Raw genomic sequence first — 13,410 nt, forward strand, 5'->3', positions numbered from 1 at the left:
GTCACATGTTACCAAGATTGGAGTTTACAACTCAGTGCTTAGTAGTGGGTTGTGTTTAGATTTGAATATTTGTTGGTACTTGTCAGAGATGAAAAGAAACATCATTTCATTTCATGGTTTATATAGACAAGGTTTTAGATATTCTTCTAATAATGAGAATGGATGTATTTCTACTTTCAAAAATGGTGTATTTTATTTTGAAGCTTTACCTTGTGATGGCATGTATGAAACTGTGATGGCTGTAGACAATTTAGGTAATAGTGTTTTACAGATTGATTCGTCTAATGGTTTAGACAATGCATGCTTGTGGCATTGTCGTCTTAGACATGTCAACAAGAAATGCGTCGCCCAACTCCAAAAGGATGGAGTGTTGGAATCGTTTGACTTAATGTCAGATGATACATGAAAGTCTTGTTTACTTGGAAAGATGACTAAATCACCTTTCACTAGTTCTTGTGAAAGAGGTTAAGGATTGTTGGATCTAATACACACAGATGTGTGTGGGACCTTCAGATCCACCACAAGGGATGCAAATATGGCTACATCTACTTAATCAAGCATAAGTCATAAAACTTTAATAAATTCAAAGAGTTCAAACAAGAAGTCAAGAATCAATTGGGCACGAAGATCAAGATGCTCAGACCGATAGAGGTGGTGAGTATCTTAGTATCGAATTCCACGACTACCTCAAGGAATGTGGAATAGTTTCACAACTGACACCTCCTAGGACACCACAACTAAATGGTGTGGCTGAGAGGTATAATCGAACCTTGTTATACATAGTTCATTCCATGATGAGTCGAGCTTCACTTCTAATCTCATTCTAGGGGTATGCCTTAGAGACTGCTACCTACATTCTTAATTTTGTCCCAACAAAGAATGTTGCCAAAACACCTTACGAGATGTGGATAAGGAAGGTTCCTTCATTATCACATATCAAGGTTTAGGGTTGTGAAGCTTTCTTTAGACGAGAGACTTACGACAATCTTGAACCTTGAAGTAAGAGATGTATTTTCATCGGCTATCCACAAAGGTCCTTTGAATATTTGTTCTACGGACCTAGTGACAACGTGGTCTTTGTAGCGCGAAGAGGAGTCTTTCGTGAGAAAGAGCTTATATACAAAGAGGACAGTGGGAATACAATTGATATTGATGAAATTCAAGAGTCAAACGATGAAGGAACCTCTAAAAATGTTATGGCTCAACCTGAGGAAGAAAATCCAGTTGAACCAATTGACGAATCATTACCTCTTTTAGATGTTTTAGTAGAGTTAGAATGCCACATGATTTTTATGGTTTCCATATTACTACAGATGGCGATACATGTTGGATTTTGGTGTCTAAGATCATAACTATAATTGGGATGTACTTGACCTGATTGTAGCATGGTCCTTTTTGGGTTGCTTTCACCAATGTAACTTGATAGGATGAATTTTGAGAATAAGGTTGTATATGGTTTATTAATATATTACAAGTATAATATATTAATATAAAACCATATTATTATTTAATTAGTATTGATCAATAATTAGTTTGGAATTAATTTTGTGATCAAAAGAGACTAATTAAATATAAGGGGATTGATTATGTAAATCATTCATTCTTGTAGTGTGGGCCAATGATCCATGATCATGTAGGTGGGATAAACTAATCCATGGATAGTCCATGGAGGTTAAACCCTTAGAGCATGAGAATGTGGAACGTCATGAGTTATTAGGGTTTGCAAAGTGTAACCTTAGCATGAGAAACACTATAAATAGAGACCCTATAGAGCCAAAATCGGCTACACCATATCTTGGAGATAACTAACTTATTCTCTTAAGCCTTCACTACTAGAAAAACAGCCTTTAATGACGCGCAAACAATGACACGCGGTGATTTACGATACGCAAAAGCGCGCGCTCTAAAAATAATGTCATATCTTCAAACTTTTGAAGGATAGAGGTCACGCTTTTGTGCGTGCCCTAAAATTAATGTCCAAGAAAAAAAATTAAAAACACGGAGGGCACTTAATTAAAAATGGGCGTCGTCTAGAAATGTCGCTTTATATTTTTTGAATGAAAGGCGCGTTCTATTTTTTTGCAGCTGGGGGGAAAGAAAATCCCAAAAGTTTGAAATGCCGCCATTGTTATCCTCTATCTTATTTCCATCTTTCTTTTTTCTCTCTCTCTCTCTCTCTCTCTCTCTCTCTCTTTCTCTATCTCTCTTACTCTAATACCCAAAAAAAACCCTAATATCATCACAAATCCTCTTTTTTCCCACAACAAAATCGCAATATCACCAAATCTTTGATCCCGCAAGTAATCTGAGTTCACCTTTCAATTTCATTTGTCTCGCAAGTAATCTGAGTTCACCGGTGGCGTTCCTGACTGTATCAATGGAAGCGCTGCTCAAGTCGCTGACCAATTTCTTCACCTGCGTTTCGAGTTCTGTGAGATCAGTTCTCGCTTCAGTAGCAGAAGAAACAACTCTCGGCCCAAAAGATGATCTCCGCCATATTTGGTTTCGTGCTCTATTTCCAAATCGAGGTGAAACTGCATGCTGGGAAGCAGCAATGGCAGCCTGAGGCTCTATGTCTCTATCTCCAGGGGCGATACAATGATGCACGAGTTTAAGAAATCGGAGGAGGGATTGAGAGAATTTGTCGCTTCCTCTGGTTTCTCTTTTGATTCTGGTAATGTTTATATTCGGTTTCTCTTTCTTCAGAATTCTTTTTCACATATTTCTTCCCATATGAGTTTATGATTTCAGATTTTTTCCATATGATTTTGATCTTAGTTTGTGATTTAGAATTCTCAATCTTCGGTTTCTCCTTTATCCACCAGTTCATGTGCCCGATTGGGTTAATAGTTATGCTAGAATTTGATCAATTTCTTTGAAATTTAGGGTGAATTAGGTTAGGGCATGAACAGGAAACACTATAAATGGTTTGACTAAGTCGACGTCTTCTTCTCCTGTATCAACTTGACACCTCAACTCTTCTTTTGCACTGATCTGCAATCTATACTAGGTTTGATTTTTTTTATTTACAGGTTTTGTTAGTAGACCATGTCTATTGTTACTCAAATTAAACATGTTGTATTTTTTTTTTATTACAGGATGTGGTTTGACAAATGGTTGTTGAAGGAGCACATAAGTTCAGAGCCACACAACCTCAACTTGGTTTTTTGTTCTTCTTTCTTCTTTAGCTCCTGAGGCTTGATTTCATTGAAGGTTTGTGCTCTACATTCTAAGAATGCTCTTGCATGGATTGATCTTTGTCATTTAAGTTTCAATAGTATCATGCCTTGAATTCTTCCTTAATGTGTTTTTGACTATGTAGGTTTGTTGGGTGCCAAATAGCATGGTCCAAGCATCATCTCGATGACTGTTTTCCTGATCTTCCTTCACATCTTATGATCATTTTTCCTTTTTAACATTATTAGTATTTTGTATTTCTATCATGATGAAGAACTTTTTGTCTTGTTCTTTTCCCACTCAACTTTTTATTTCAACTAGTTCTAATTTTTTTTTTTTTGCTTTTATTCAGGCTGGATTTTTTCAAGTACCTGATTCTGATAGGCTAGGTTCTTTCTTAGGCTGGATTTATTCAGGCTGGATTTGTTCAAGTACCTGGCCATATATATTCTAGCAAAGTCGGTATGCATTATTTAAGCCAAATAATTATGTTTGGAAGAAGATCCCAGCGTGCATTTTAACGCCATGGTGAAGCTGATTTTAAAATAATATTAAAACTTTCTTTTACTTTCTTTATTCTAGTTATTTATTTTTGATTATGAATTTGGATGTGATTACAGGGTGAGGCATTAGTAATAACTAAAATGAACCAAGGAAAAAGCTAAACAACCTGAAATAGGGATCCAGCCATGAACCAGACAGTGTCAAGCTCATTATACTCTTTTCTAATGCCTTCTGCTCTTTCAACAACTTCAGCCTGATAGGAGGGATGTATGTGTAATGTGTTTGTTATATTCAACAACACAGGGGTGTCTATTCTTAAATTCAAAACTTAGGATAGGAACATATATATACCTTTATTGGACTTCCTGTAGATAATTGAGCTCAGATTCAGACCATAAGAGTGGTAATTCAACAGCTAGCTGTCCCTTTCCACATTGACGATCAAGCTCTTTTAAATATGGGTACCAGAAAGATTTTCTTACAGGAAGCAGGGGGTCTTTCATATCAACATGAAAAGTACCATGCTCCAATCATCCATACAGATATAAGAACTAGCAACATTCTACTTGATAGAGAATTGCAGCAAAAAATAGCAAATTTTGGGCTTATAAGACTGCTACCAGAAGATACGACTCATCTTAGCACAAAATTCTCAGGGACTTTGTATGTTTAAAAGTACATATAACTTAACTACTAATTCAATTTGATTAAAGTAAATTTTCAATAACCAATGTTAAATCTTTGCAGGAATAGTGGTTATGTAGCACCTGAATATGCAATTTATGGGCAATTATTTGAGAAAGTTGATACATACAGCTTTGGTGTGGTGGTCCTAGAAATCATTAGTGGAAAGAGATACAAGGATGTTGACTACCAATTAGTCACTCAAAATCTCCTTGATCATGTAAGTATCTCATAATTAAGGGTTGGTTCATTCAACCCGTTCTTTTCATTTATGGTTTTAATGATGAAGGTATCTCAAACACTCAATGATTTATTTTGTATTCAGTGAGACCTTAAGCTTAGGTGAGAAGTTCTTACTAGCCTTTCTGTTGTTATGTGTATGATAGGCACGGGATCTACATGAGAGTGGAGCGCATCTGAATTTAATGGATGAGAAACTAGATCCTAGTGAATATGCAGTAGAACATGTTGTGGAGATCATCAAGATAGCATTGATGTGCACTCAACCACCATCAACTAGACCTACAACTTCTGAAGTGGTTATATGCTTTTAAGTGAAAAATCTCTTCACTTATGTATGTATGTATGTATGTATGTATGTATGTATGTATGTATGTATGTATGTATGTATGTATGTATGATTTTTATTAATACCTTATGTATATATATATGCAGGAATGGGAAGGATTAATTGAATTGATGGGAATTGAATCAAGAGCTGTAGGGGGTCTTGAATTTTTACACAAGTAAGTTATGGTTTGCTTTTTTTTGGTTTATAAGAAAGGGGCTAAGGGTAAAATTGTCATTTTACTAACGGTGCGAGTAAGAGGGACCAAAATCACAACAAAGTGAAACAACAAGGACTAGAAGGTCAACTAAAGTCTTGCCTTTTGAAGGATCAAAGTCTTCAGTTGAACCAACTACAATTGTTAGTCCCTAAATATAGATTTCTTTTTTCTTTTCGTCCCTACAGTTTCCTTTTTGCATATTTGGCCTCTTCTCCAACGAAAATGACTATTTTTGGGTCCAAAGTGGAAAAAATCAGCTATACTCAAGGACCAAAACCTTTACAAGAACCTCAAAAATAAGGACCAAAATTGAAACACAACTTTTCATTACAAGGGTAAACATGTCATTTTCTAATCCAAACTTTTTTCCTTTATGTAAATATAAAAATATATATTTTGCCCTCCCTGAAACAAACCTCAACAAGATGAAGATTGGAAGCACGGTTGAGGACAAAAGCAAACTCACAATTGTATTGTCTCATAGTTTTCTCAAAAGCTTCTTTAATGCTCACAACCTGCATGTTAATCAATTTTTATAGCATGCTCACAACGTATCTAGAAGTTTTGGAGGAAACGAGACACAAGCAAAAATAAATAAGCATGCTTATTTATTTAATTTACAATTTACAATACAATTGATAGATATATGAATCCATATGTTACTTAATTTTGTTCTTTTTTATTTTTAATATGTGCAGCATAGGGAGACATCAATGTCCTTCAAAACTATAGATGATGTCCAAGTCTTACTCTATGCAGTAAGTATTAAAGAAATAGCAATGCACTTTCATTCATTTGTTTCATATTTTTTTCACATTTCTCTAATGATATTTTTCCTTGAGTCATAGAATGATTGGCTCATATCTTGTTTTTTGATATTTATACGCAGTTTTTTTCTTACGTCGGTGGTGGCGAAGTTCAAGATTAAGGGAGACTTGTAATCATGTTTGGCTTTCCTTTCCAGTAAGAAACAGAGTTGTATGATTATTTGTTAGTTTTATAGGAATGTATAACACATGTTAGCATTGTATTATTTTTGTTTAACATTTGAATGATTTTTTGTATGACATTATAATTTGTGCAATTTATTTTATATTATGCAATGGATTGTATTTTTTGTATATGGTATTTTATTTCTGTTATAAGAAATTAAATGAAAATTTAATTTAAAAATTAATAAATATATAAATTTTTTTTTTAAACATTTAAATTTACGATACGCAAAAATGTATGTCATCTTCATTTATGACATGGCCTTTCTTGACAGGGGCTTTCTTGATACGCATTGCGTGTCATTAACACGCGCGTCGTAAAGTTACGACACGCGAATGCGTGTCGTCTTCCTTTATGACAGGGCCTTCCTTGATACGCATTGCGTGTCGTAACCGCGCGTCGTAAATGCGCGTCGTAAATGCGTGTCGTAAATGCGCGTCGTCTATAGACGACGCGCAAAAGCGCGTCGTCTCTCTTTATGACAGGGCCTTCCTTGACACGCATTTGCGCGTCGTCTGAGCGTTTTACGACGCGCAATGAGCGTCGTAAAATGCCTTTTTTCTAGTAGTGCTTCTTTTACATTTTGGTGCTTGTGAACCAATAGAGGCATCACACTTGAAGTGCTAAAGCTCTCAAAGGTCAAGAACTCTACCCTACTCAAGAGGTAAGCATCCAAACCAAAGGTTAAGAACTCTACCCCACTCAAGAGGTAAGCGATAGGGAGAATGATTTCGAAAAACAAAATGCATGTATAATTAGAGAAAACATAGATCCAAAGCATTTAGGGTTGCATGTGCACCATAGGAGTGTTATAGTGCTCAAAACCCAACAGTAGTATCAGAGCCTAGGATTGATTTCTATTATATTTTATGATTACTAGTTGTTCAAAGATGGAAAAAGTCGAAAATTTTCCTCTGACTGGTTAACTCGCCAAGTACATGAAACAAACTCAACGAGTCCACTCAGTAAACAGGGCAACTCAGCGAGTCAGTTCATGCACTCGACGAGTTGAAGGCCCTGTTTGCAGAATTTCAAATTTCTTGGCCTGGTTCGGATTAGGAACACTACCACAAACTGATGATGATCAACTCAATCCAAGAAAAATAAAGACTTCCTTCTCATGGGGAGCAAATGATGCTGAAGTTGGAAGTTCCTCAGCTTTTGTTAGTTCTTCACTCCCTCCTCTTTCCATGAAAAGCAAACTAACGATTGATTTTGGACGAATTGGTTGAGAACTGGCAAATGACCATTGAGGAGGTCAAAGAAAACATGTTGGAGCATAACGATTCGGTTCAAAAAAGAAGAGATGAACATCCATCCATCAAAATTGTTTAGATCCTTTCCTCAGCCGATGAAAGGATTAATGTCCAAAAGACAAATATTCAACATTTCAATTCAAATGTTGCCAAACAAAATAGGGTCTCTGAGCTGAATGATAGAATTAAAAGGAATAAATTTGGAGATGTTTTAGCTAGAAGATATAAACTTGATCCCATCATCAAGGTCATGTGCTCCAAACCCAATGATGAATTGATCAAAATTCATCTAGTTAGGAAAAAGGCAGAGAATGAATATATTGAAGTTGTTTTTACCCGTGATTTAGTTAAATACGGCTACAACGAGTGGATCCAAATTCTAGAGATAATTTCAAAACATAAAGGTGTTCATGATCAGGAGGTAAAATTGGCAATTCAACATTTGGTTAACAAAGTCAGGAAGCTGAACTTAGTGCCATCAACCGGTCCATCTCAACCATCCACTGCATATAGAACAAGCAAGCCCAAAATGTCAAAGTATACTAGTTCCTACTTCCATATGTCACTGTCTACATAAACAACATGTTGCTAGTGGGTGTTGATCCAGTTCAACACATGTTCATTTGGGAACCAAAACGTGATATCTTCTATCTTGACAGTCAAAATCAAATATGCTTTCACTGTACTGACGATCTTCCTGCTGCTCCCACTAAGCATTTGTTCAATATTTGTTTGGAGGGCATACATCATAAAGAACTAGAACGAGGCTATCATGAGTTGATTTCTCTTAAACAAAGTAAACGCTTGAATGATCTTCATCTTTCTGACTTTAAGTGGTTGAAACCTGAGATTTTGACAGAATTTGAAAAGTTCTCCAATGATGATTTTTATGACTCTTTTGAAGATTAGTATTGAGATAGGTGGATATTTTAGGGTCACACCTTATGATTTGATGATTCAAACGCATAACATGTTGTCCACCAGAACCAGCGCCATCAACAACCTCATCAGCGACAACGTGATCCTCATGATCTTAGTAATCGTTTGTATATTAGGTAGATATACTCTATAATTATAGAATATATATTTGATCCGTAATCTTAGTGATTAAGATAAGACCCTACATATATTAGAATATATCCCCAAAATAGTGGGATCTTCGTTTCTGTAATCGTATATATAGTATACTATTAGGTTAAACCCTAATAGAGCTTTGTGCCTCGTTTTGTGTGATTGTTATCTTTATGATAACATTTTCTTAGTGAAAACATATTTATGATCATCCTTGTTCTTATGTTTTTATTTACTCTTTGTTTTGTTTGTTTGTTCTTCATTATTCATGCTTGAGTGTATCCGATCAATACAAACATTCACAACACATAAGTATCAACAACACATATGATGGAGCACTATGAGCCATAATGGAGCATCATGATGCACATGTGGAACATCATGAACACTAGTGGCCCAACATCTATCATGGTGTATTCCTTGAGAATCACATACTTCTGAGCATTGTAGAGGACTTCATAGCACATGTGGGTCATCAGGGAACCAAAATGGCGTACCCTGCACCAAGAGGGTGCATCTTGCATGATTATGGCCCATCTCATGCAAGGATTGCACAACTCCCTCCTAAGTGGCGCAACATGCTTCCAATATGGCACAACTTCTTCTATGTCGGTGCAACATCTATCATGAGTGGCACAACTTCTTCATGAATGGCACAACACCTTCCATTTGGAGCAACATCTCTATGAATGGCACAACATATTACTCAATCCATTCCACTCAAAATGCTCCAAGTTGCTCTAAATGCTCCAAGTTGCTCCAAATGTTCAAGTAACATTTAACAGTTTCTATTTATATATTTTTCAGCTACATAATCTTTATGAGTGTGAGAGAAAACTATTGGAGTTAGAATTGTATATAGATACGTGTAAGGTTTCCATTTGTAAAAGTAGTCCGAAGATTCTTTTGAAATAAATAAAGTTTCTTCTTCTTATTTGCATCTTTTTGATATATCAAAATGAAGATTATGTTGTGTTTGAATATAGTATTATAGTAAGAATGTGTTAAGGTTTTAGAATGTTTTAACAATAAAGATTAGGTGATTGTGTTTGAATATTCAACAATCTACATTTTATTGTTTTATATGTTACTTGAATGGTATTTTATTTTAAGGTTTTAGAATGTCAGTGTCTAATTTGGAAATTTGGATTTATTTGAATTTGTAAAAAAATCTGCAAAATAAATAAATTTGTACTTGTTATGTGGATGGTACAAGTCGCCCGTCTTCTTCAATTTTTGTGATGAATTATACCGGGGACAAGCCTTCGGGGTTGCCAAAATTGGCGACTAGAAGATAAGTTCTTTCGACATGTATTTATTAACTTTTTTTTTTGAATAAGAAAATAATGACGCATATGACTTTATGATGACAAGATGTCACTCGGATAAGAGCCATGTAGTGGTGACAACTAATCACCTAGAAAAAAAAATATGTATGTTAAGGATCTAGTGCATGCAAAATTTATCCAGACGACATACCCTCCAAAGACTATCGAACATCAAACAAGCGCAATCAAGCTTTTCTAGATGTCATATATATCGCGTACCCAAATTTCGTTTCTTGTAATAGCATAAGGGTTCAATAAGAGATGGTGAAAGTCAATTGGAGATGACGAGAGTGATGGAGTGAGTCGTACTTTGGAGCATATGGTTCTAATGCCATGAGAATAGTTGAGAGTAAAGTATTGTTTATTCAATTTACCAAAAGCATAAAGAAAAAGGGACATACACATAGAATAAATAACCTAGACAAATATACAAGAGTGACATAGTGAGTCCTTCAACTATATATATATATATATATATATATATATATATATATATATATATATATTACTTTGCTTACTGTTTTTCATAGGACTATATGCTTAACTAATGTTGAGAAAACGCTTGACTTATAGTGTAAGTTTATAGTGTCAGTTTATGCGACCCGGTTATGTGTTATTTTAGGTGTTCATAAAGAGGTCTTGTTGGATAAAGGGGTAATGATACCAGACAGTTCGGACACATGGAATGGCGAATCTAGAACAAAAAATCATGTGGTTTCTAAATTAAGTGAAGCCAATAAAAAAGTCAACAACACTTTTGAGGGTCAGGTCGGGTCGTGCCATGTACCTTTAAAGAACTGAACCAGTTCAATTGGTTAAAAACGATCAAGCGCTACCGATTAAAATTTTTAAAAATTGATTGAAATATAACTGAAAACTCGTAGGATTTAACGAAAAACCAGTTGATTATTAGTTCATTAATAAAGCGGGTAACAGAGAGTGAGAATCTTTTACATGTGAGCTTCTTTTTATTAGAGCAACTTATGTCTGCGTGACCTCTTCTGTCTGCGAGGCGCAGACCACACGCAGACATAATGGTTTGCAGTCCGTTTGTTTTTCTAAAGTGCGCAGACATAAAAACGTCTGCGCGAGGTCTTCACCACGCAGATATGAGATAGCCACTTCTAAAGTCTGCAATGCCTTTGCCCTAAAAAACACGCTTTTTTTTTTGATTCCGCCTCCATTCGTCATCCAACCTCCCAGGCTCACCCAAAAAAAACCTCGACGACTCCATCTTGCAGCGAACGCCGAACGTCATCGTCGATTGCAGCCCTCCTCTCCGATCAAAACCGCCGATCGCAGACCTCCTCTCCGATCCAGTGTCCTCCGATTGCAGCGTCGATTGCAGCAGCGAGCGAACAGCAAGGGTCTGTCACCTCCTCTCTGAAATAGCGAGCAATCGGGTCTGTCACCTCCTCTGTCTCTCTCTATCTGTCAGTTTCAATTTCAATTCAACTTGTTTGATTCTTCAATTTCTTGTTTGATTCACATCCTTGTTCAATTTCTTGTTTGTTTCACATCTTTGTTTCATAGAAAATCTTGGAGGTGTATAATCTATAATATATTCTTGCTAAAATTGAAAGCCAAATTCCCAGCAAATTGAAAATCTTATCTGTAAACAAATTGGATTTGTAAACAAATTGGATTTATATTTTTCTTTGATTGGAAGCCAATATACATAACTGTGAAGCAAAAGATAACATATTATCTTGTTGATTGTGATTGTTTATGTGTATATGATTTTTGATTGTGTAGATATATATGATAGTGTATATGTATATGATTGTTGATTGTGATTGTTTATGTGTATATGAGTTTTGATTGTGTATATATATATATATATATATATATATATATATGATTATTGATTGTGTATATGTATATGATAGTGTATATGTATATGATTGTTGATTGTGTATATGTATATGATAGAAAGCATCAAAAAGAGTCATAAGTTTTGTTTATTTGATAGAAGTAAATTGGAAAACTCACTAGCTTTTTGAATGTGTGTTGGTACTAATGATTTTGATTTATAAAGTTTTTTAGAAAACTTTGAATTAAAACACTCTAATTGAGGTTATTTATGATTGAATAAAAAGTTTCACATTATTATGATTGAAAATAAAACAAAATTACAAATTTGTCGTGAAAATAAAAAGTTTACTAAAACAAAATTTATTGAAATAATGTTGTGAAAATAAAACAAAATTACACATTACTATCATTGAAAATAAAACAAAATTACAAACTTACCCTTTCAATTCCCTAAATAGGTAGCCCTTTTCAATTTGTGGATGATATAATGCTGTGAAATAATATTTGTCTATGTTATATTGGTTATTAGAAATGGGAGAAAAACAACAATGGACCAATGAGCATTTAAAATGCTTATTGGATACTTGTATTGAAGAAGTAGAGAGTGTTGGTAGAAAAGGATTGAGTTTGCAGAAAGATTCATGGATAAGGCTTGGAAGAGTTCTTAAGGAGAAATTTGGGGTTGAGTTGACTCAAAAACAAATGAAAAACGCATATGACAATCTGAAAGCCAAATACACTGGATGGGTATATTTAAAAAACAAAACCGGTAATATATACAATTCTCAAACAAACACTTTTAATTTAACAGCCGAGGAGTGGGATGATTTTAAGAAGGTACATACACATTAATATACAATAATATATATATATATATATATATATATATATATATATATATATATATGTATATATATACATATTTATATATATATATATATATATATATATATATATATATATATATATATATATAACATTTACGTTTGAAGTTGCCATATATTCTTATACTATTTCTTGTTACATTTGGGTTTAGGGGCATCCGAAAGCTGCTTCTTTGAGAACAATTCCACTGCCTTTTCCAGATCTTTGTGCACGTCTTTTTGATGGAAATAGTGCTACTGGTAATTTTAGGAGTTACTCAACCCAATCATCATCAGTAGCTGGCGCATCCTCCTGTCGTGTTCCACCACTTCAGATCACTGCCACCCCCTTTGATGCAATGGATGATGATGGTGTTGACACTTCTCATCATGAGCCACCACCTTCTGCTGCTTCACCTTTTGCAGCTTCACCTTCTGCTGGTTCACCTTCTGCTGCTTCACCTTCTGCTGGTTCACCATATACTGCTACACCATCCGGTAACCCCAACAAAAGGGCTAAACCCTCAACTCCTGTAGCTCCTAGTGCCTCACCGTCTGCTTCTTCACCTGATGGAACTTCTGTTACTACTGACGATTTAGCATTTGAAATGAAGAAAGCTCTACAAAGTTTGACTAAAGGGTATACAATTCCTCAGTGTTTAGAGAAGTTAGAGGTCCTTCAGTTAGGCCCTACAGATCCTTTACGCTTTGTCGCATATCATATTTTTGGAGGAACCATGAACATGAGAGAGATGTGGATGCATTTGCCCGATGTTCCCAAGATATTACGAGGGTGGCTTGAGATGACAGGTACCAGTTTAGGAGTTTTGAAGGATGGGAAGATTGTTCGATGATTTTGTAGTGTTGAAAGTATTTGTTATGTCTTTTTGCCCTTGTTGGAACTACTTTGTTAAATGTTTTTGCCTTTGTT

At 35.1% G+C, this 13,410-nt stretch overlaps 1 protein-coding gene across 1 annotated transcript; it reads left to right on the forward strand.

Moving 5' to 3' along the window:
* The first annotated feature begins 4,138 nt into the window (after positions 1 to 4,138).
* On the forward strand, positions 4,139 to 6,081 carry LOC128126809 (cold-responsive protein kinase 1-like). Its single transcript, XM_052764939.1, has 6 exons — positions 4,139 to 4,344; positions 4,429 to 4,585; positions 4,752 to 4,904; positions 5,041 to 5,111; positions 5,857 to 5,911; positions 6,043 to 6,081. The coding sequence occupies exons 1-6, from the start codon at positions 4,139 to 4,141 to the stop codon at positions 6,079 to 6,081; spliced, it is 681 nt and encodes a 226-aa protein (XP_052620899.1).
* Positions 6,082 to 13,410: the final 7,329 nt, after the last annotated feature.

Source organism: Lactuca sativa, chromosome 6, assembly GCF_002870075.4.
Source record: "Lactuca sativa cultivar Salinas chromosome 6, Lsat_Salinas_v11, whole genome shotgun sequence".
Classification (NCBI taxonomy): Eukaryota; Viridiplantae; Streptophyta; class Magnoliopsida; order Asterales; family Asteraceae; genus Lactuca; species Lactuca sativa.

Excerpts from the sequence above, each read along its gene's own strand:
- LOC128126809 (XM_052764939.1), top strand. The coding sequence starts at position 4,139 with ATGGGTACCAGAAAGATTTTCTTACAGGAAGCAGGGGGTCTTTCATAT. Across the intron at positions 5,112-5,856 it reads GGTCTTGAATTTTTACACAA|GGAGACATCAATGTCCTTCA; the intron begins GTAAGTTATGGT and ends TGTGCAGCATAG. Across the intron at positions 5,912-6,042 it reads TCCAAGTCTTACTCTATGCA|TTTTTTTCTTACGTCGGTGG; the intron begins GTAAGTATTAAA and ends ATTTATACGCAG.